At 47.3% G+C, this 21,865-nt stretch overlaps 1 protein-coding gene across 1 annotated transcript in view; it reads left to right on the top strand.

Moving 5' to 3' along the window:
* Positions 1-20,791, top strand: part of GDPD5 (glycerophosphodiester phosphodiesterase domain containing 5) — a 104,113-nt gene extending 83,322 nt beyond the window's left edge. The window contains exons 8-16 of the mRNA XM_083881899.1: positions 759-904; positions 4,977-5,059; positions 8,065-8,215; positions 8,632-8,850; positions 9,482-9,639; positions 11,484-11,631; positions 12,536-12,618; positions 17,041-17,153; positions 18,910-20,791. Coding sequence (XP_083738025.1) covers positions 759-904; positions 4,977-5,059; positions 8,065-8,215; positions 8,632-8,850; positions 9,482-9,639; positions 11,484-11,631; positions 12,536-12,618; positions 17,041-17,153; positions 18,910-19,025 — 1,217 coding nt within the window. The 3' untranslated portion in view covers positions 19,026-20,791. The remainder of the gene's footprint in view (positions 1-758; positions 905-4,976; positions 5,060-8,064; positions 8,216-8,631; positions 8,851-9,481; positions 9,640-11,483; positions 11,632-12,535; positions 12,619-17,040; positions 17,154-18,909) is intronic.
* The last annotated feature ends 1,074 nt before the right edge of the window (positions 20,792-21,865 follow it).

Here is a 21,865-nt window from a genome sequence, read left to right on the forward strand (position 1 = left end):
CATCTGTGGTTTCAAGTGGCTTCAGATACCTTAGGAGTTCAAAGGTGCCTGATGTTTTTTTTGAAGGAGCACACATCTGTGGGGCACAGGGGGGGATTCTGTTCCTCTGTCAGCACCTTCCAAAGATTCCCAGGGAGTCTGGGCTTGGTGGGAGGTCACTGTTGGATGGAATTGGGTGGCTGATGAGTGGCATGGGAGGCAATACTGCTCATCTGGCCCTGAGCACTGCAGCTCCCTCACAGCTCAGGGATTTCTTTAAACATCTCCAGCTTGATCAGTAAGACAGTATTGCATTTTTCCGATGCAAATCTCAGGGCAGAAGCAGCTGCGTTGGGTGGTGCTGGTGAACCACCAATATAAACTTTAAATGCACTAATGTGGTGCCGGGGCTTATTTTTAGCTACAGGTGGCTGGTGAATTATTTCTCTTGTCATACAGGGCAAAAATTGGTGCTTTCACACCCAAAGGGTGGAAATGCCAACAGTGTTTTGAACCTCATTTCTGGGGATTTAAATAGTTCACTTCACTTATTGTTTCCCCAATACAAAATAAAGTGAAAACCTCCTTCAGGATTTGATTTCTTTTTTTAACAGAAGATGTTTTTCCCTAAACACAGAGCTCTGCTGTTACACTGGAGGCACTGACTGATCAGTCTCTGCTCTGGAGGAAGACAAAGGTCTCTTGCCTGTTCTCCTGTGGCGTGAGGAGGTCAGGGCCAGCATTTTCACCATCTCTGTGTGTCTCTCTCTCCATGCCAGCTTCCCAGATGCTGATGTTCACTGCGTACCTGGCAGTTGTAGTTGCACTTTACCTCGTCCCCCTGTCCATCTCCTCCCCCTGCATCATGGAGAAGGCAGCCCTGGGACCCAAGCCAGCCATCCTGGGCCACCGTGGGGCACCCATGGTGAGTACTGACCCGTGCCCTGTGCACAGGGTGCTGCTGGACCTGGCAGTCTCCAGGGAATGGGAATGGACACAACAAATACAGTTTTGAGGCACCCTTTCTGCCTGGCATTGCTGTGGAAGTAAAGCAGGGCTTGAACCCAGAGTCAAGTGACAAATCAGATGTTTGAGATACGAACAAAAGGACAATTCTTGCCTTGCTCAGGCTGGTTTGTGCCATTGCATTATTTTGGCTGCTGGTTTTCATAGAGTTGTGGAATCCTTCCCTTCATCTTCTCTTAGGTACCCAAACACTGCCACCATCCATTTGGGGTGACTTTTTTCTTCAGCCTTCTAAAGAGCTTTGGTTTGTGCTGCTTGTGCAGCTGAAATCAAGAAGTATTTCTTCTCCTGCAAACGTTCTTTATGTATTAAATATAAGAGCAGTTAACCTTGATTGATAGCAGCTAACACAATAAACATCTTCTGCCAGAGCAGGAGAAAGGCTTGTCTGGGAAATAAATCTGTGTCAGGTCAGGTTTTCTTTCATTAAATCAACCTTCAGCTTTCTTGTGTGGGCAGTACAGTAATGAGCTCTCCTCTCCTGTATCTAGTTATTAAATCCCTAATGGCTTTTGCTTATGAGTTTATCCTCTTGTCCATTGTAGGGTTGTTTTTGTTTTTCATGTTTGTTTTGTGCTTTTTCACTTCCTTTCAGTCCGGCTGAGGAATTTACTGAAAATTGGGTCACAGAATCCCAGAATGATTTTGGTGGGAAGGGACCTTGAAGACCATGGAGTTTCTGAGCCCCTGCCATGGGCAGGGTTAGTTATGGATGCTCACTGAAATATGGGGATTAAAGATAGGTTTTACTTAATGTTTTAAACAGAACTCTTGTGTTACTCCCCTGGCATGATGGGTCGCTAGTGCTGAAGTGCAAAGGACTGGCAGATCCCACACAGGGAACTTCCAGAGGGCATTGTTTTACACAACAGGAAAATTCCATTTCTTAGGTATCACTTTAATCCTGCCTTGTAGGGGTTTTTTTTGTCCAGTTCATGGCTCACAAGCCATCTCACAAGGAGATTAATACTGGAAAGGAGGGATAAAGAGGAAAAAAAATCAATAAAAAATAAATTGCAATAATGGCCGTATTTCCAAAAGGACAAGAAAATACCCTTAAATCTTGTTGATGGAACAAAAGATCAGATCCTTTAGTGCTTAATCATAGAATCCCAGAGTGGTTTGGGCTAAAGGGGACCTTAGAAACCACCTTGTTCCAACCTCTTGCCATAGCCAGGGACACTTTTTCCTAAACCAGCCAGAAGTTTGCAGTGGCTGCAATTAGTCTGGAATAAAATTTGGTTCTTCTGTCCAGGCTTCTTCATTAAGCTCCCCCACAAATGATGCCATGAGTTTCTTTTTTAAGTCCTGGCTAATTAAGGGAAAAACACAATGTGGTGATGTCCAGCTGCAGCCAGGTTGTGCTGCTCTAATAGAGTTTCATAATCTTCTTTAAGGAATGTCCCCAAAGCTCCTGACTCTGTTTGAATGCATTTGCAGTGGATTTCTAATCTCAAAAATAACCAAAATGAGTTCATTCACCATAATTTTCTAGAAATTACTTGCTGTGTCTCTGCAGCAGGAAGAAGTGAATAGCAGCCTGATTTTTGCAAGGGATGAGTCTCTCCAACCAAGCACAGGGAGGAGGAAGAGCTTCTAGAAATCCTGTGCTGGGTCTGTCTGGCTCTCAGTGGTGTGGACATGGTTTATAAAAGAGAAGATGTTTGGAAATCATTGCTATGTGCCTCAGAGTTTCTGTCCCTTAAGGAATTGGTTGTATCCCTTGTTATAAACCTTGGATTTAGTTTTTAGACATAGCATGACTGAATATATTGTACCAAGCAGGTATCCCTTAAAAAAACCTAGAGAAATACAAGCAGAAAGACTGTGCATTTTTTTAGTTACTGCAGTTTGGCTGTAAAGCCTTTTTTAAAAAAAAAATAACATTAATCTCAGCAATTCATTCCCGTAACAGCAGCTGCCCCACTTGGACGCATCTTTGCCTTAAACATGAAAAGGTTAAATTTGCTTTCCTGGTTTTCTGGTTGATCTTTGCTGAGTTATGTCATTGGTGTCAGTGGCTCGTGCAGTTCCCTCAGGGCTGGGATCCACCGAGGGCAGGTTTGGGGTCGATGATGGACTTGCTGGGAGAGGCAATTATTGATGTCAGGGTGACAGGCTGGGGACTCACCACATGCTCACAGGGAGATCTGTCTTTGCGAAGGGTTCTGATCACAGAATCACAGCGTGGTTTGGGTGGGAAAGAACCTTAAAGCTCATCTCATACCTCTGCTCAGGAATGGGCAGGGACACCTTCCACTATCTCAGGCTGCTCCATCCCCCACCCAGCCTGGCCTTGGACACTTCCAGAGATCCTGAGGCTTCTCTGGGCACCCTGTGCCAGGGCCTCAGCACCCTCACAGGGAAGAATTCCTTGCCAGTATCCTATCTGACCCTGCCCTCTGGCAGCAGGAAGCCATTCCCTGTATCTCCTGTCACAATCTGCCTGTGTAAAATGTGCTCTCCTTTTTTCCAACCCCCCTTTAAGTAGTGCAGGGCTGCAGTGAGGTCCCCTCGGAGCCCCTTTAGGCACTGAGATGTCCCCAGAGTCTTCTCTCCTCCAGGCTGGCCAAGCCCTGCCCTCCCAGCCTGTCTTTGTAGGAGAGGTTTTTGTGGGAGGGTTGGTACAGAAGCAAACACTGAAGTGTAGAGAGAGGATCGCCTTGCAGGGTTACCCTGCAGAAACCTGAGCTACTCGGGAAGGGACACCCGAGCTGGTGACAGCCACCCAAGGCCATCTGAGCAAGCCTGGCTGGGGTTCTCCAGCTCCTTGTGGCTGCTGCTCTCTGCTGACAGCTCCGGGAATGAGTGTGGAGAGCTCCTTTTGGAGCCCGACCTTGGGTGACCCGGTGCCGCCTCTGTCCTCGCCTAAACAAGTCTGGCTTTGACTGGGAGCTGTTTTAGGGAGATAATGTGGCTCTGTGCGGCCTTTGTTGAGCAGACATAAAAATGAACTTGTACTGATGTGTGGCTGGAGCCAGAGGAATTCGGTGCTGAGATACCGGGGCTGGGTGAAGGTTGGTGCTGACATTCGCTCTGATTATTTTACCCCAAAGCTCTGAAGACTGTGAACTGATCAGAAAACAAATGTCACCTACAGCCACTCTAAGTGCTTAAACAATTTTTTTATATTTATTTATGTTGTTTTATTATTGTATCTTGCTTGCATGGTGCAAATTAGGCCTTTGCCCTTTGTTATTCCTGTTTGCAGTGCCTGAGTAAATCATGGGATGTGAATGCTCATTGTGTCCCAATGGAACTGATCCTGGTGATGGAAAAACAGGGTGTTACAAGTGCTCTAAACCCGGAAAAAAAATCGGAAAAATTTTATTTTTCAAAAATAACTTCGTTTTGATGTGATTCAGTGCAGAAAACCTGCCAGGTTTTCTTCCTGTAGTTGTCAATATTTTTTTTTCTGGTCTGCCTGTTGTTGTTCCATGCATTTTTTGGGAGTAGCTACACTGTACTGCTTTTGTAGAACAGCAAAGTATTTGTCTTCACACCATTTTTATTTTAAACCCTAATTCTGTTACCATCTGCTCCATTCAACAGGGAGGAATTTCAAATAAAATCTGAGTCCTTCTCTCTAGTAGCCACAGGGATAAATTTTCAAGGCTTAAGGCTATTTTTTTAATTGTTGGTAAAATTAACTAGAACATTTGTTATTGAGAAGCTCTCTGATTTTTAGACAAATAGATGATTCTTAGACTAATAGATTTTTAGACTAATAATTCATTTGTGGAATGACTAGAAGTGGGAGTAAAATGTAATTTACAGAATGTGTGGTCTAGTTGTTCTCTAAGGTACAGAAGAGACAGGAATTTTTGGGCACAGATAGATGTGGAATAATAACATTTTGAGTCCCTGATATCTCCAAACCCTTCTCCCAGCATCCTTGCTGACACAGCTTTGTAAACTTCCCTCATGCCACTGATCTCTCATTGCTTTTTTTTTTCATGTTTTCCTGACAGCTGGCACCAGAAAACACTCTGATGTCCTTCCAGAAGGCAGTGGAGCAGAAGGTGTACGGAGTCCAGGCTGATGTGGTATTGAGGTAGGTCAGTGTGCTGGCTGCTCTGAGACTGCCTGGGGATAATCCAAGCCAGGAATAGTCCAGCATATCCAGTGTCTGCTCATTGCAGCTTTTTCCCACTGGGAAGGGCTGTCCTGGTGAACTCATCCAGTAACTCCTGTCTGTCTCTGTCATATGCTGCAAATTATTTCACTGAGGTGATGGTGAAAGGTGGACTTGTCCAAATGAGGGAACCTGGATCTTTGTCATCCTCATTTGCAAAAAGACTGTAGTTTATCAAACTAGAGCCTGTTTTATTACAGTAAAACACAGGGTGACTGGCCTTGGGCAGAGACAGAGCTGCTTAAATGTGACTTCTGGGATACCCCAGGTGCAGGCAGAGCAGAGATTCCAATTTGACTTTGTTGCACAGGGAGAGTTTTCACCAGCCTTGATAAACGATCCCAAGAATACACCAGGAGGAAGCCCTTCCTTCTCCTCTTCCTCTCCCTGCTATGGCATTAATCTTTAGGGAGGGAGGACCTGGTGACTGTAAGAAAGTCAATCCTTGCTGGCAAATGTCAGGCTGAGTGGACAAGACCAATTAGAATTTAGAGAAGGCTATTTCCAGAGCTGTGCTTTGTTCCAGAGTTTGATAATTCCTTAATATTCCTTAATATTCCTGCTCTCAGTTTGTCCCAATACCACTTATAAGCACAAGAAAGACTCAAAGCAAATATTTTATTTTTTTCCCTCACTGCTTTGGAGGTTTGTGTTGATGAACAGATATTTTTGCCTGGTAGAAGGAAGTTTTATTTTTAATTTCTTTATTTTTACTTTGCATAATTTTTTTGAGAGAAAATGGTTTAAAAATGGATGGAATTTCTTCCCACTGGTGAGTGGAAGGTCACTGTGGAAGGATGGAATATGAATTGGATGTATGTTATACAATTCTTGTTTTTTCCAAAATTAGTTCATCAGCTGTTATGAGGGGACAAGTTCTTGAGTGTCCAGCTCCCATATGAGCACTTGGCTCTCGTGGCTGAATCCATTAACACTGGCCAAGGAGAAAGGTGGGCTTTGGGAGGAGAGCTGGAAAAGCTCCAAGATCCTTCCCCATTGTCCTCATCAGCCATCCCAGAGGAACACTCCAGGCTTAAACAATGCCCTTGATGGCCCAATTTCCTGAGCCTTCTCCAAGAGTCCCAAGTGCCTTCAGAAAGAGAGGATTCCATTGACCTTCAGGCTGAAAAGTGGGATATTGGTGCAGCTGGCAGCATGCTCGGGAAGGGTTTGCAGCACAACACCCCTTGCTGTCCTTATCCTTCAGGAAGATGCTCTTTGTACCTGTGGCTGCATGGGTCCATTCCTCCTGGAATATTTCCATGTTCTCCTAGACGTGTCTCAGCTCGGGTGGGCAGCTTGGACACGCACTCAGAGCCATCACATCCTGCTCCATACCCATCCCAAACCAGTTGGAAAGCCAGCTTTGCTCCAAGCAGCAGGAGCCTGGAATTGCTGCCTGTTCCCCTCTCTCTTCCACCCTCTCTCTCATCTCTTCTTCTAAAGCTCTGATTCCTGTCTCTGAGTTACTGCTGCAAACCTGGGCCTGCCAAGACATTGTGGTTAGCCCTGAGTGGTGCTGGGTGACTCTGTGAGGGAAGGATTGGAAAGGAGGGAGCAAATGTCAAGTGCCCCATAGGATTTCTGCACTGTGGTTAAGGCTCAGCAGTGCTCTGCTCTTCTATGAGATGTTAAACTCGAGCTCCTGGCACTTCTAAGCACTCCACACTCTTCATTCTGCAGTTGCTTAGCGTTTTTATTTTATTTTTAACTGTATTTATTAAACCCTTTCCGGCTGCAGCAGCGTGGGATTGCCATGTCAGCGGGTTGCTTTGGGCTGGGGGAAGGAGTTGGCACAGCACAGGCCAGAAATAGCAAATAAAGATGCCAGTGACCTTTGTGAGAAGGAACTTGTGAGGGCAGTGGTAAAGCTGAGGCAACGTTTGCTCCATCATCTAAAATTGGGTTTCATTTTCCCTCTGTGAAACAGCTCTGGGTTGTCTCCTCATTCAAATGAGATTCGTCATTTTGCCCCATCCTCTTTGCAGACTTTTCCTGAGTCTCCTGTTAGGAGCATGGGCTCCTTGCTTTGAAAAATGTCTTGCTATCAGGTTTGTCCTGATTTCTGGGTGCACACAACTGTTCTCCTGCCTTTGATACAAACTGTCACTACCCTGTGTGGTTTTACCACTGATCTAGTCACAGAAAATTGAGTGGAAGAAAGTTTAAAGGGCTTTTTACGCTTTCTTGAACCATTATTCTGTAATATCCAGATGACTTAAAAACCCCAGGGCGTGCATTTGGCTGCTTAGTTCCATCTGAGAGGTGTGGGATTTTTTTCCTTTTTTTGAGCATGAACTTAATTCATGTGGGCATGAAACCAGTTTTGAATTGGAGAAGGCAATTTCAGAGCATTTTTGGTAGTTTGGAAACCTTACATGTTGCTGAAAGTCTGAGAGGCTTTGAAAATTTCCCTCCTGATCTGCTGTGAACAGTTCGAGGAGAGTTTGTGTGTGTCTGTGCATCCAGGGAAACCTCTGATGTTTTTGGGAGCTGCAGAAGCTGAGGAAGGAGGCTTTCATGAGCATTCAGGGTGGGTGTTCTTGTCGAAGCCACCTGGGTTTGAAATTTTGGAGGGGATAATGGGGAGAAGTGGATGAGGCATGGACAGTGTTATGTCAGTGTAGGAGTGGCTGCCAACATTCCCCAGGTGTCTAAGAGAGATTTTCCTCTTGAGGTTGCTGGGGATTTTTTGGGCTGGTTGAGACCTTCACAAGGGATAATGGGGAGAAGTGGGTGAGGCATGGACAGTGTTACGTCAGTGTAGGAATGGCTGCCAACATCCCCCAGGTGTCTAAGAGAGATTTTCCTCTTGAGGATGCTGGGGATTTTTTAGGCTGGTTGAGACCTCTCTCCAGTGAGAGAGGCTGGAGTGGGAAGGGGAATTTCTCCTCCTCCACCTGTAACAGGATCTGTGTTTGCAGCTATGATGGGGTGCCCTTTCTGATGCATGACAAGACTCTCAAGAGAACAACCAACGTGGAGGAGGTGTTTCCAGAGCGGGCCTACGAGCACTCCTCCATGTTCAACTGGACTGACCTGGAAAAGCTCAACGCTGGAGAGTGGTTCCTGCAGGTGGGCACCATGCAGCCATGGCATCACAGCTCATGCCCAGCTCCTCCTGAGGGGGAAAGGTGTAAATCCATCTCTTTGGTGATGTGGTGCAGCTGGACCCAAGTGTGCACGGAGTGTAGTTCTGTCTCTACTGAACTTAGGCTTGGTCTAAGCCATGTTGTCTTTCTGCACCTCTTCTGCAAAAAGGGGGCCTCAAGCCTGACTGACACCACAAAGAACTTAAAGGCCCTCAGGAGGGTGAATCTGATTATAAAAAAAAAAAAGACAGAAAAACCAGCATGTTATACACTGTTCCTCCTTTTTGAAATTTAACTTTGGGACAATCGTCTCTACAAAGAAAAAGCAAAATGTCAGCTTTTCCAACTGCGGGGGTCTGGGCTTTGTGGCAGTAATCCTGGGGTGTGCTTTGCTTTCAGAATGATCCTTTCTGGACAGCGGGGTCTCTGTCAAGGGCTGACTACTTGGAGGCTGCCAACCAGTCAGTCTGCAAGCTGGAAGATATGCTGGAGGTGATCAAGGACAACACATCCCTCATCCTGAACTTCCAGGACCTGCCAGCAGCTCATCCCTACTACAGCACTTACATCAACATCACCCTAGAAACCATCCTGGCATCAGGAATTCGGCAGCAGGCTGTGAGTTCTGTAGGGTTGGGGATATTTCCAAAATCAGCCTCCTCACGGTTTCCATGAATCTTTGTGTGTCTCCAATGGGGCATCACTGGGAGTTGTACCAGAGGTTGGTCACAGAGGTTGGAATGGAGCCCCTGGTACAGCTCAGGAGAGGTTCTCTCTGGGTATAAGGAAACTGGTTCTCCCTCTTTTTTTTTAAGCCCCCACTAAGGCCACCACAAAGATGGAGACGAAGAGCAAGAGAAAAGTAGTTAAAGCATAGATGTGGGGATGCGAAGTGGGATTTCTCCCTCAGGCTTTTGGTTCCCTGTTGAAAATGCACGTGGCTGCTTCTGTGCTGCTCTGATGCTTTGGTAGATGGGTGTCACTGGGTTATTAAGACCAGGCTGCAGCCTGGTCTAGAGAAAGGTGTTGGAATGGAAAGGGGTTGGAATGAGGATGCCTTTAAAGGTCCCTTTCTACCCAAACCGGTCTGTGATTCAGTGATCCACTTCACCTCTCGCAGCTGAACACGAGCTGTTGATTTGACATGCTTCGGGATCATGGTGTGAGCTCAGGGAATCCCATGCCCTGGGCTGGAGCGTTCCCAGATTTGGTTTGCCATGACCTGTGCCCTGTCTGGCTCCCCCCACAGGTGATGTGGCTGCCGGACACGGAGAGGCAGCTGGTCAGACAGGTTGCTCCGGGTTTCCAGCAGACCTCTGGCCTCAAGCTGGACGCAGAGCGCCTGAGGGAGAAGGGCATCGTGAAGCTCAACCTGCGGTACACCAAGGTCACCAACGAGGATGTCAGGTACTGCCCTCTGTGAGAGCCCTCAGCATCCCAGCCTGAGTATCCCAGCCTGTCTGGCTTGCTCAGAGGGATCTTTCCAGATGGATTTGCTCTTGAAAGCTTGAGCTGTGCAAGCTTTTCCCAACCCGTCATCCGGAATCCAGGCTGTTTCTGGGAGTGCACAGCTGCCTCTGACATCTCTACATGCTGTCTCAGGATATGATGACCCTCTTTGAAATACAAATGGATGAATTGGCTGATTCTTATTACACTCACAGTTCTGGGAAAGAGTGAAGGCCTTTCACACTGAGTTCCCTCCGAGTGCTGCTTCATCCTCATTAGCAGCTGCCCTTTGCTTCCGTTTGTCTGCTCCAGAGCTGCTAGCATGGAATTTTGATTAGCCCAAAGTCTGGATGTGCTTTCAGAAATTTCTCTTTGCAGAAAGAGAAACTCCTGTCCTGTATCATCTATTTAGACTGATCAGCTCTTCTCTGTAATGACCTTGGCACATCAAGGGGTTCCTGTCCTGCCTGAGCCTGTGATGTGAACTGTGGTTTTTTAGCTCCCAGATTTTCCCCTTTCTCAGAGAGGGCAGATTGTTTCTAGTAGGGCTTTTTTGGTTTTTAAAATTGAAATTAAACAGATTTGCAGGAGAGCAATATCTCCAAAGGAGCTGTCTGGCTGCATGTTAGAGCTGAAGTAGACAGGAGCTGAGCCTGCAGCTGTTTGAGAGCGTGGCCCTGTTTGGGGTGATCCAGCTTAACATAGCTGCTAGCAGTCAGTCCAGCTCCTCACCGTTAAAACCAAGATTGTGCTGTACCTGCAGGGTATTTCCTGCTCATTTAACCTCCTGTTTGCTCTGTCCCACAGAGAGGGTTCTATGCCCACTCACTCCTCTATCCCAGTTTATCAGCCCCCATCTCCCCTCAATCCCACTGGAGCTGTCTCCAAATATGAGCTGTCACCTGAGCTGGCAAATACAGCTGGCACCCTGTGGTACCCAATCAAATATTGCTGCAGCCCTGGTTTGACACAGTTGTCTCCACTCTCCCCAAATCCATCACCTGGATGCAACATTGCTGCAACCACCCCTGCCCTTGAGACCCCCTTTGGGAGCACCCTTTGGAGTTCCTGTTGTGAGCTGGGAGATGTCCATGTCTTACACTGTGACCTTCCACCTCAAAGTATGAAATTGCAGGGATTAATCTGTGCTGCCCATGTGAGGGAGATTGTTGATGCTTCTGCTTCACAGATAAGGAAACAGAGCAATTTATGTGCATTATCTGGGTACTAGGTAATTGCCAGTGCTTGGTTTGCTGCTGGCAGGTCCTGGACCCCAGCTGGCAGTTTTATCTGGGAAGTTCATTGGAAACTTTTACTTTTTAGTTCCTTTTCTATTTTAGTTCATTGGAAAATGACCTCAGGAGATTGGAAGCTGTATCTCTGCAAGTGTCCCCAAAACAAGGGCATGGAAGTTGTAGGCATTGATGCTGGAGACAGCTCTGTCAGTGTTTAATTAAGCAAATTGCCCCTGAAATGTTACAGGCGTCTGAGGCAGATGCTAATTTCGCATCAGCACGATGAGATGGTTGTTCCAGAAACACACCATGTCCATCATTCCTGGGGAAGCATCTGAGATGGTCTGTGGCCTGTGCCAGACAGCAGCCAAGAGGTGAGGAAAGCTGTCAGAATCAAACCATTGGCTTGCAGTGACCTTGGGCCACTCACAGATTGCCCGCTGTTAAAATCTCCCATTTCACACAATTCAAACCAAATGAACCCACCTGTGATTGATGGCAAGAGCTCTCCTATGGGAGATGAGGTTTGGTGGGGTCCTGCAGGTCACCCTGTGCATGCCTTGGCAGGGACTACACCACAGCCAACCTGAGTGTGAACCTGTACACGGTGAACGAGCCCTGGCTGTTCTCCATCCTGTGGTGCGCCGGCGTCCCCTCGGTCACCTCCGACAGCTCCCACGTCCTCCGCAAGGTGCCTTCCCCCATCTGGCTCATGGTAAGCACCCCCTGGGAGCCTCTGGCAGGGGGAAATGCACTGGGTGGGTGCAGAGGGGAGAGCTTTTCCAGGGAGGTTTGGTTGGGGCTTGAGAGTTTTGTATGACTGAGCCCCAAGATGGGAATGAATTGATGTTCCTCTTGCACAATCCCATTAGTTTGGGTGGGATCCTTGAGGATTGCATTGCATTCCCTGTTTAACCCACATGATTTTTCCTGTTTGAGGAAGAATGCCTTTGCAGACCTGCCGAGAAGCTGTTAAGGGTTGCAGGAGAAGCAGGCACACAGGTGAACCAGCAAACCAGGCCTCAGTGTCTTGGCCAAGTTGTAAAATTAGAGTTTTGCCTGTTCTGAATCCCAAATTGAAGACAGATTTTACCTCTGGCTGCCCCAGAGCTGGGCAAGAATAACTAAAGACCCAGTGATGATGATTCAACTGATGTGATGACCACTTAGATTGGCAACTGGAACCAGACTTACCAGTGCCTGAAAGGACAAAAATCTCACTCACAGCATGGGGCTGTGCCTAAAAGGTCCCTTCTGTACTTAAAGTGGACCCTGAATGGATATATTTCCCTGTTTTCCCCCAGACTTGGATTGCCAAACAGCATCTTGCCCTCAGCCTGAGGTACAGCTGCGATAGGAAACTTTCAGCCCAGAGAGCCCTGAGAAAATGTCAGCACACGAAAGGAGGGGGAGTTTCCAATTGTTCCTGTTTGCAGTTTTCCCTGATAGTTTTGGATGACAGCCTGGCATTAGGAAGGTCATAAATATTGTGATTTATACCTAACCCCTGCAGCTCTGTGCTTTTCTTGCTCCTTGGTGGTAACTCCAGCCATGTGTGGTCTCCCTGGGATTGCACAAACCCAAATGTTGAAGGTCTGCTTCTGTTTTGTGTCTTGCAGCCTCCAGACGAGTACCACCTAATCTGGATCACGTCTGATCTCATTTCATTTCTCGTAATTGTAGGAGTTTTTATATTCCAGAAGTAAGTTTGTTACACCTCTGCTCTTGTGTATTTGTGACCTTTGTTTTTGTCCAGATTGTTGGGTGGAGATGGGAAAGAGGAGTACCCTGAGCCTCGGTTCTTGGATTGCAATAGCAGGGGAAATGTTTATTAAAAAATCCTTGCAAACAATAATTCCACTCCCAAGAGGGATGGAGAATTGGATGCACCTTTTAAGAACGAGAGATCACAGATTAGTAGTGTCAGGTTCCTTGCTTTGGTCCTAAAATATGTGGAAGAGAAACTGTAAATGCTTTAGGGAAATGGATGTTGAGAAGGACATTACAGTGCTTTAAAGGAAGAAGAGGAGAGGAATTTTGAGATTCTACCATTACAGTGTTCAAAAAGAATGTGTTACACTTTTCTTAAATCAGTTTGTTCCTGTTTGGATGTAGAAATATTACAGAATCATGGAATGGTTTGGGTTGGAAGGGACCTTTTGGAAGATCATTTAGTTCCAACATCCCTGCCATAGGTAGGGAATTACTATGGGAAACATAGAATCCTGCAAATCAAATCAGTTGCTTAATTAGAAAGAAGAAGGAGAAATTCTGCTCCAGAAGTTGGACTTCTCTGCAGCAAAGGGCTTACTCTGCCAAGAGCCTTGTGCAGGGCAGGCCCCTTTCCCTGATGTTCCAGTTTCTCCACCACATGAGAGAATCACTAGTGGGGTTGAGGAGATGTCAAAACTAAATCAGACCAGAATTGCCCAACTACCACCTGCTGATGTGAATGGGTCTTGGCATGTGGCCTTCAGTGTCATAGTTGGTTTTTTTGTGTATTTTGACTGATTGGATTGGTTTGTTTGTTTCATTTTTTCCCCCAAGTCCTTTTTTGGGGCAAAGCAGAGCTGCTTCCTTCATAGAAGGATGAGGGGGTGGGTGGGAGCAGAGGCACTGCTTCGATGTGCTCGTCCTCTGTCCTCTGCGTGGCTTCTCTCTCCTCCGCAGCCGTGGTAGGGACTGCTCCTGCTCTTCTGCTCCAGCCCCAGGGACAGGATCGTGGCAGCCTCACCAGAGGGGAAATACCAACTGTGATGACTTCTAACTAACCTTTTTTTTGCCTCTTTGCCTTGTTTATTTTCTTACTGCTCTGACTGTTGTGCATGTTCCTCCTCTTTCTCTCTCTGCTGCATTCTGGCATCTCACAGCTATCACATGATCAGGTAATTCTGGTGCTTTCCTCCTCTTTCTCTTTTTCATTCAACCTTCCTTTCTCTCTTTCTTTCTCCCTCTCTGCTATGGCTTCACTGCAGATGGACAGGGTAGGAGGCAGCTTTTGTGATGCTTTCCAACATGTGGCTTCAGGAGGGGACCATGAGGGTGTGAACATTGCATAGTCCATAGCCATGAGCACCATGGAAGTCTGATGCTGAAGCCAGTGGATGTTTTGAAGGCAATCTGACGTTCTGTTACAATGATCTTAGTCACTGCCTTTTAAAACAGCCCAATTCTGTGTCCTGGGGCACATTGTAAACAGGAGATTCCCAGAGAATGTAACACTTTCTCTGTGGAAATAATCCCATGCAAAACATCCCCTTCCTGCCTGTACTTACCAGAGATGTTTGAGACCAGCCTCTATCCTAAAGAAAATCATGGAATCTATTCAATTATGTGAAGTAGTGCTTCTCTAATTAATTCTCTGAATTAATGGGGCTGATAACTGGGAAGGTTTGGCTCATCAATCACTGCCCTCAGCGCTTGGGATCTTCCCGAGTTGCACCACCATGAAACTGGAAATAGTGTGTGAAAATAAAGAGCACTGCAGCAGGGGAGGGAGTTGAGCCTGGGGTGCTGGATTTGAAGTGCCATCAGTCAGAATCCCAGATTTTTCCTGGTTTTGGCCCTTCCCTCAGCAGTCATTCCCATCCTTTTGGAGGAAGCGCTGTCCCTTGTCTGCACTAAAGCCTTCGCCGCATCCCTACTCAGAGCAAACTCTCCGTGTATTCCCTTCTCCATTGCTCCAGCTCTGTGCCACCGGGCTGTGTTCCCTGAGGAATTTGGTTGCCCCCAGCCAGTGCTCAGGGTTGGGGTCAGTCCCTGCAGGTGTTCATGAGGTGTTTTGGTGTTGTGGGGCCGGGCTGAGCCCTCCTGGGGGTGCAGGGAGGTTGGGTGGCTTCCCCCTTGCTCATGGAGAAGGCAAGTGTGGAGGAGCTGGGCAGGCTCTAGGCAGGAGCAGGCACAGGAGGGGGACTCTCTGCAGCTGGCTTGGCTCTGTGCTTGCTCCATCTTACCACCTCAGTGCCAATCAACCCCATGTTTTCCTCGACTTGCCCCTCTCCCACCCGCTTTCCATGGCATTGAGCATCTCCCCTCCCACCCCAGGGTCTGGCCATGGCCCTAACCCGGTGTATGCTGTCTCTGTGTTGTTGTCCCAGTATTTTTTAGTCCGTTCCCACCCCGTGTCCGTCTGGTCTGCTCTGACGCCAGCCTCCCAGAACAGGACCTTCCTGCTGTCTCTCTGGCCTTTTTGCACGCTGCTGTCCCAAACCTGGTCCATCACAACAGAGTCCAAGGGGGTAGGAGAGGTGCTATTTTCTATTCAACCAGCTTTTTGGAGACCCTGAGGCTTTCTGAGCGCAGCACAGAGCATTTCACGTGGGGCTGGTCGGAGTTGCATCATGGTTACATGTACTGGTGGCTCTGCTGAAAGGATATTTCAAAGCAGCCCTGAAAGATGGGGTGACCTGGCTCAGTCAGGGCAGTGCACCCCTGGGAGAGGAGCCATCATCCCCTCATGCATGTTTTACCACCCTGGGTGTGCCCACAGCCAGGAGATGGAGAGCACAGAGCAGTGCTTATTCCTCTTGGCAGCAGGAGAAAAGCCCTTGGTCCCTGCACACATTTGAGGCTGGGCTCTCTGTGCGTCAGAATGACCCCTGTCCTCCATAGGACAGCTGGGATCTGGGGGTTAGAGGTTGCTTTTGGCCACAGAGTTGATGCTGAAAATCCTGGTGTGGTGGGCAAAGAAAAGACTTATACCAAGACTTGTGTTTTGGCCCTGATTTAGAGTTTAAGGAGGGTCTTACCCTGGGAGATCTTGCAATCACATTGGCCTTAGTGAGATCTGCCTGCAGGGGACACTAAGGCAAAAAATACATTCTTCCAGGTCAGAGTGGCTTGGTTTAGATGATGATGATAGAAGAAAAAAATACATATTTTTAAATTTGTTTTATACTTTAATGTCTTTGCCTCCTTGTGCTTCCTCTGCATTGCTTCTGTCCATGGGTCTGTGAGTTGTTGTGTCATGTTGCCATCTCACCCTTCTTTTCTGTGTAGCCTCCATCTGTACCCTGGTCAAAGCCTGATTCAGGTCACCCAGTGTCAAGCACTGGGATTTGGGAAGGGGTTGGAAACCCTACAAAAGTGACACCAGCTACATTTTTCTGGGAAAAATATTGCAGAGCCTCTTTTGTGGATGTTGATTTGTCAGGCTGATGGCCATAGACCCAGGCTGGAGATTTGTGGGCTCCTCAAATCTTCTGCCCCTGGGGCTGGGTAAGGGGTTAGAAATTGAAGAGAAGGTGATTGTTTTGATCACTTTCTCTTGTGTGGGTGATCCACTAGATGGTGCCAGCAGATCAGAAACCTCATAAGACACCCTAAATCCCTGCTGTTTCTTCATCACATAGTTTTAGGGCATCCCTTGGTCTGGCAGGGAGAGTGGGATTTACTGATGGGTCAGTGGGACGTGAGCTATGAAAGCCTGGCCTAAACATCATCCCCTTGTGGTGGGAACTTGAGAACAGCTGCCAGGCCATGTTTTCCCCTATTCCAACAGCCCACCTTCCCCTCCTAGTGAGGGTCTGCCACTGAGGGCTGCTCTCAGTGCCCCCACGTGCCACATCCACAGGGCTGTTAAATCCCTCCAAAGATGGGCACTCTATCTCTGCCCTGGACAGCTGTGCCAGGGCTGGAGAGCCCTTTTGGGGAAGGAATATTTCCTAGACCAAATCCAAACCTCCCCTGACACAATCTGAGGCCATTTCCTTGCTGTGTCTCAGGTTGGAAATGTTAAATTGTCTCTGAGCTCCTTCTCCCACAAGCCTGACCATGGCACTCAGTGAGGGAAAATTTGTGGTTTCTTTACTTGGCTGCTTCTCTTATTCTGTTCCCTCTAAAAGCTTAAACACCTCCATCTCCTTTGTACAACTGGAGAGGGCTGTGGGACAGCTGCAGCCCTTGGGGAAATTGGTTCATGGATTTGTGAACCCATGGGTCTAATTCCTGAGTGGAATTAGGGTGCTCAAGGTGGTTAAAGGTGCCTGAGGTAACACACTCATCTCTGACCATCCTACCACGTGGGGTTATGTAGGTGCAAGGGGGCAAAGGGACTCTGTGGCCTCTTGCACTGAGGGTGCTCCTGTGCCTGGAGAGTCCCTGAGATCCTGCTCCTGTCTTGTAGGTGGCGCCTGGGAAGCATCAGGACCTACAACCCGGAGCAGATCATGCTCAGCGCTGCCGTCCGCCGCTCCAGCCAGGACGTCAAGATCATGAAGGAGAAGCTGATCTTCTCAGGTAGGGATGGGCTGGAATTCTGGAAACTTAGATTTTAAGATTTCAGTATTTAGTAATATATGGGTCAAGATGGAGGATTTCTAAGTCCTTCTTCATGGGTTTGGGTGGTTTTCTGTAATTGGTTAATAAAGTCTGCATTGCGGATTTCAAGTGATTGGCTATTGGTTTTAAGGTAAAAAATAATTTTTGTGGCATTTAATAATTGGATGGGTTGTCCTTGAAAAGACCTTGTAGAGATGGAGAGGTACTCCATTTTGCACCTTGTTAACTAGAGGTACTGCAGAACTTACAGCTTGTGAGACTGTACTAGAGATAAGGATTAAAAAACACCGAGTCCGAACACAAAACCATGACTCCTGTATATTAATCCTGGCTCTGACACAAAGAAGAAAAGAAGATAAGAAAACTAACAGGGATGTGGCTGGTGGGTCCCTCCCTCAGCTGTCACCCTGCTGAGGGAGGAGCTGCTTTTGATTCAGGCTCTTTTCCTGCTCTGGGTCAGGGGACTCACTGACATTGCTGCACTGCACACGTGGGATAAGGGCATCGCTTGTGGGGGTTGGAATGGGATGATCCTTAAGGTCCTTTCCATCCCAAACCATTCTGTGATTCTGTGGCCCATCCCAAACTGGGTCAGGTCTGAGCACTGATACGCTCAGAAATCCTGCTTTAATAAAATTCAGCTTCCTGGGTTATCCCATCTTACACTGTCCCACATCTTCCCCACTGGCCATTGTCAAACCCCATAAAACCCAACTAATGATGGCATATGTAACCACAAATATGGTGATGGGTTTGGGGTAGACCTGGAATTCAGTGGCACTAGAGGTCGTGGCATTCCTGATATCCTTGTGCTCCTCCCAGAGTTTATTTCTGTTGGAATACATTGCTAATGTGTCAATCAAATGCCACTTCTAAGGAAGATAAGAAAACTGTGAGCAAAGATGGAAATGTTTAGCTTTAAAAGGTTAAATGTGGTGCATGAAGCTGGAAAACTCACCTTTGAAGGAATGTGAATATAATCCCCCCCACCCCCTGAGCTTTGTTATGGGTTTTCTTCTTTTGTATTTAGGGTCTGGAGATGCCCAGCAGGGATCAGGGTTTAGTGCACTGGGCACAGACAGAGCAAAAAGGCCACTTTGCTTATTGTGCAAAATGCCAGCCAGAAGTGCTGAAAATCAGGTATAAATCCAGGGAACCCAGACAAGAAAAGCAGCTTGGCACAGCAGAATTAAGCTTCCCTAACGTGTCCTAGACATAAAACATCCCAGACATAAAATCCCTTAGAAGTCGGGAGTGCAGATTGAAGTTTTGTGCCTCTGAAACAGCTATTCCTGCCTAGTGTGGAAGTTTTACCATTAAATCATTGGTGGGTGCAGGTTTTTCCTGGTAAAACCAGTGGCTAGAGGAGTCAGTCCTTTCCCAGCATGGCCATTTGGGTAGGGATTAGGTTCAGGTACTTTGTGCCACTCTACTACTTGCTCAGTGACTTGCTGGTGACTTGCTCAGCCTGTGACAATGACATCAGGTGTAGGAGGTGATCCAGCTCTGCCTCTGGTGGTGACAAAGGATTTTGAAGGGCTGAAATGCAGAGCTGAGCTCCAAATTGGAGGCAGATCCTGTTCAGAACTGGTTGTAAATGAGTGTGCAGTGTTCCTAATTCCCTGTAGGATCAGGTGGCTGCCTCATGCTGGGATTGCACGGTTGCAAGGGGGAAGCTGCTGTGATGACATCCTGCTTTCTGTGCCCTTCCCAGAGATCAACAACGGCGTGGAGCCCACGGATGAGCTGTCCTTCTGCTCCGAGAACGGCTTTGCCAACGAGATGGTGACGCCCACGGATCCCCGGGACACCAAGCTCCGGATCAGCTGAGGGCTCTGCCGGGCCCCGCGCGCTGCGGCAGCGAGAGCCGTGCTCTCCTGCTTCCCCAGGGATGGGAACCTCTGAGGAACTGCTGGTCGGGCAGAAACCCCGTCCCACTCCCCACCACTGGCTGCTCCACCTCCCTGGTTGTGAGGCTGGGGGGCTTCTTTTTGTAAATATGTAGAAAATCTTGAATTTTTTTGTCTTTTTTTTTTTTTTTTTTTTTTTTTGAGTGTCATTTTTTTTTCCAGGGCATGAGTGGAACTTCCGTGTTCATTAAATCCTTCACCTTATTTCACCTTCACCTTCACCAGCTTCAAAGGCTGAAGTTCTTTGAATCTTGATGTGAGAGCCTGTGTCCCCTTGGGGGATTTTGGGAGCAACATATTGGATGTGTGTCCCCTTTCTCCCCCTTTCCCTAATCCAGTCCTTCCCCTGGTGCAGCGACTGTGTAGCTGAATGTTGTGATGTTCTTGTGAAGTGTTGATTTTGTTATGGTTTCTTTTATTTTGTTTCTCCCCTCGTTCCCCTTTTCCTGGGCAGTCAAAGTGTAGCTGTGATGCAGCAGGAGGCTGTTTGGAGGAGAGAAGCTTGCCTAGGAGAGAAATTCATACTGCTCTTCCCTACTGAAGTCCAGAGCCAGGGAAGGGCTTGCACTGGCTCAGTCACTTGGGCACCTGCCTGCTCCTTGTCCCATCCTCCTTCCCCAAGGCCTGGATGCTTGATGGGGAATGGCTTTCTTGGAATGTCCTGCCAGAGTTTTGAAATCTGAGCAATGGCTGTAGATTGGTCTCTGCTGGCAGCAGTTTTTGATTCTTTTTTTTCCTTCTTTTTTCCTCTCTTCTCCTCAAGCTGGACTCTGTTAGGAGCCCAGATGGCTTGTGACAAACAATGCCATGGGCAACCAGCACTGCTGGGATCTGGATGAAGTGCCTGCCACTCCAAGTGGCATTTGCAGTGGCCCCTTGCTTCCCTTCTGGAAGAGGAGGTGGTGGTGCAGTGGGAGCTTCCCCCTCTCTGGGCCATGAGTGAAGAAGCTGTAAATAGTCTGGAAGGTGAAGCAGCCCTGGGATATAATTTATTCCTGCAAGGAGACCTTTGCTCCTTGCTAAAGTGGGATCTCTAAAGGTGCACATTTGTGTCCTCCAAAGGAAGAGATGCTGATGGGCCCTGAAGGCAGAGGCTCCCAGCAGCAAGTTTCCAATGCTTTAACCCCAAATCTTAGACTAGCAGTTAAAAGTAAAAAAAGGTAAATAATAATAAAAAAAAAAAAAATAGAGTAGAAGGCAGTTTGGGGGATGCTGATAATACATCACATTCCACACCCAAAGCCATGAGAGAAACGGCCCTGAACAGTTTGCTGTTGTTTTGGAACTGCTCTGTCCTTTTAAGCTGAAATGCAGTGGCATTTTGAAACCCTGAAGCTTGGGCTTCGTGTGTAAGAGTTGGGGGCAAAAGTGGCCAACTTAACTATGTGAAAAAAATACACTGATAATGACAATGTGAATCTTGATGCTCTAAAAAGCACCACCTAAAATCAAGACTTTATTCCTTTACATCTTTGTTCCCGAGTTTGGCTCTCCAGTCCTTTTGGCACCACCGAAAGCTCCAGATCCTTTCCTGACAAATTGCTGTTTCACAACAAATCTGGTGCATTTTTATGTCCACCCTGTGAGAAGGAAAACCAGGTTTTCATGGAGGAAGCTTAGTGCCAATCCAGAGGTGACACCCAGCTCCCACCCAAGCTTAGCTAATAACCTGGTGTGGCTGAAGATTTTTATTATAGTCATGTGTCTATATGCAAGCACATATAGATGTGTATATATAAAATTGATTATGCCAGCTATTAGGATTTAGTTGAAAGTGTAGCTGTGTTTGATATTCTTAAAATCCTTTGAGTCAATGGATTAAGGAAGAATCCAAACTTTTGAAGTTCTTCCTAGGATTCCTAGTTAAAACGTAACTCCAGCTTTTATGATTTAATGCAGAATTCATGAAGAAGAACCTGAGGACTTTGAGATCCAGAACATATACAAAAAGTCTAAGTCAGTCATTTGGGTTTAAAATAGGATTTTAAGCCATTTGGAAAAATTTCATGTGGTGGTGGCAAAAAAATTCCCCACACTTTGGTATCTGCAAGTTTGGTTCAGGTCCCAGACTCTGAATCCCAGACTTCAGAATCTCCCCTATTTAATGGTGCCAACACTTCTGTTTCGTTAATAATTTTAAAGAAATTTTAAATTCTTTAATAATTTCAAAGTTCTTTAATAATAATTAAACTCTGTTTAATGTCAGAACATCCAAAATGAGGCACTCAATGGCCACTTTCAGTGTGTCCATCTCTCCAGTGCTGGATGCCCAGCTGAAGGGATTTGGGGTTCACATATGGCAGGAGATGCTCTGGATGCTCTCCCACTGCTGGATGCCAGTTTTTACCCCGTGTTGGTGTTTATTTACCACCTGAGCTGGCAGAAAGGACAGAGGTGATCTGCAGTGCCAGGGCACACTCAGCTGCTCAGGGGCTCAGGGTGGGGAGGCCTGGGCTGCTCAGAACCTCCCAAACCTCCACCTTTCCCTCGGGCTGTGCTTGTGGGAATTTGGGAATTTAAGCACGGGATGTCTTCTTTTTTACACTTGACCTGCCTTTTTTAGGGGATTAATTTCAGCAGCAGCTTCCAGCCCAGTGCCCTCCCTGAGCTGGCTCAGGGGCCAGACTGCAGTTCTCCTGGGCACCTTGGTGATCCCTCATGGAATCACAGGAGAATGCTTTGGCTTGGGAGGGGCCTTGATGATCATCCACCCAAGGGCAGGGACACCTTCCACTGTCCCAGGCTGTTCCAAGCCCTGTC

This window comes from Zosterops lateralis, assembly GCF_965231275.1.
Source record: "Zosterops lateralis genome assembly, chromosome: 2".
In the NCBI taxonomy this organism is placed as follows: domain Eukaryota; kingdom Metazoa; phylum Chordata; class Aves; order Passeriformes; family Zosteropidae; genus Zosterops; species Zosterops lateralis.